The 696-nt window shown below is 51.3% G+C and overlaps 1 protein-coding gene across 1 annotated transcript; it reads right to left on the bottom strand.

Moving 5' to 3' along the window:
• Positions 1-315: 315 nt before the first annotated feature.
• LOC102857789 (gamma-aminobutyric acid receptor-associated protein-like) lies at positions 316-690 on the bottom strand. Its single transcript, XM_006887050.1, has one exon. It carries the CDS (start codon positions 667-669, stop codon positions 316-318), a length of 354 nt encoding a protein of 117 aa, XP_006887112.1. The 5' UTR covers positions 670-690.
• Between the last annotated feature and the right edge of the window lie 6 nt (positions 691-696).

Genomic DNA, 696 nt, shown 5'->3' with positions numbered 1-696 from the left:
GGTTTGGACCCCTTGTGTACTTAGAAAGGGAACAGAAACCAAAACAGTCACTGGATGTGAGACTGACAACCAAGAAGTCTGAAGCAGAGCAGGGAAGGTGACAGAGAAAGGTGAAGGAAGGGAAAGGAAGTACTAGGGGCCGTTCTCACCATCACCCCACCTGTAAGGGGGGCTGGAGAAAAACCCTCAAACATGAAGTAATGCAGGTCTTGAATAAGGGAAGTTGTTGAGCCTGAAGGGGGAGGCCAAAGAAGGGGGGGGGCACCTTTGTCTATGTGGAATGGGAGGCCCCCCCACACCTCAAGGGCCGCAGCTTCACAGACCGTAGACACTTTCATCACTGTAGGCAATGTATAGAAAGAAGTCTTCTTCATGGTGTTCCTGGTACAGCTGACCCATTGTGGCACTGGTGGGTGGAATGACATTGTTGACAAAGAAAAACAAGGCATCTTCAGCTTGGAGATGAATTCGCTTCCGGATCAAGAAGTAGAACTGACCAACTGTGAGATCAGAAGGCACCAGGTATTTCTTTTTGTCCAGATCTCCTATTGGAGCTTTGGGAGCCTTCTCTACTATCACCGGGACCCGGTCCGGATATTTCTTTCGGATCTTCTCGCCCTCAGAGCGGCGCTTCTCGAACGGATGCTCCTCTTTGTACGCGAACTTCATCCTCCCGTGGACTGGGCTGGACCGGGC

Source organism: Elephantulus edwardii, unplaced genomic scaffold (genome assembly GCF_000299155.1).
Source record: "Elephantulus edwardii isolate Elephantulus edwardi_28Jun2011 unplaced genomic scaffold, EleEdw1.0 scaffold00054, whole genome shotgun sequence".
Lineage (NCBI taxonomy): Eukaryota > Metazoa > Chordata > Mammalia > Macroscelidea > Macroscelididae > Elephantulus > Elephantulus edwardii.
Note: the sequence above shows the minus strand (reverse complement) of the source record. Positions and strands in the feature narration are given on the sequence as shown.

Coding starts and splice junctions, on each gene's coding strand:
- LOC102857789 (XM_006887050.1), bottom strand. CDS start 669: ATGAAGTTCGCGTACAAAGAGGAGCATCCGTTCGAGAAGCGCCGCTCT.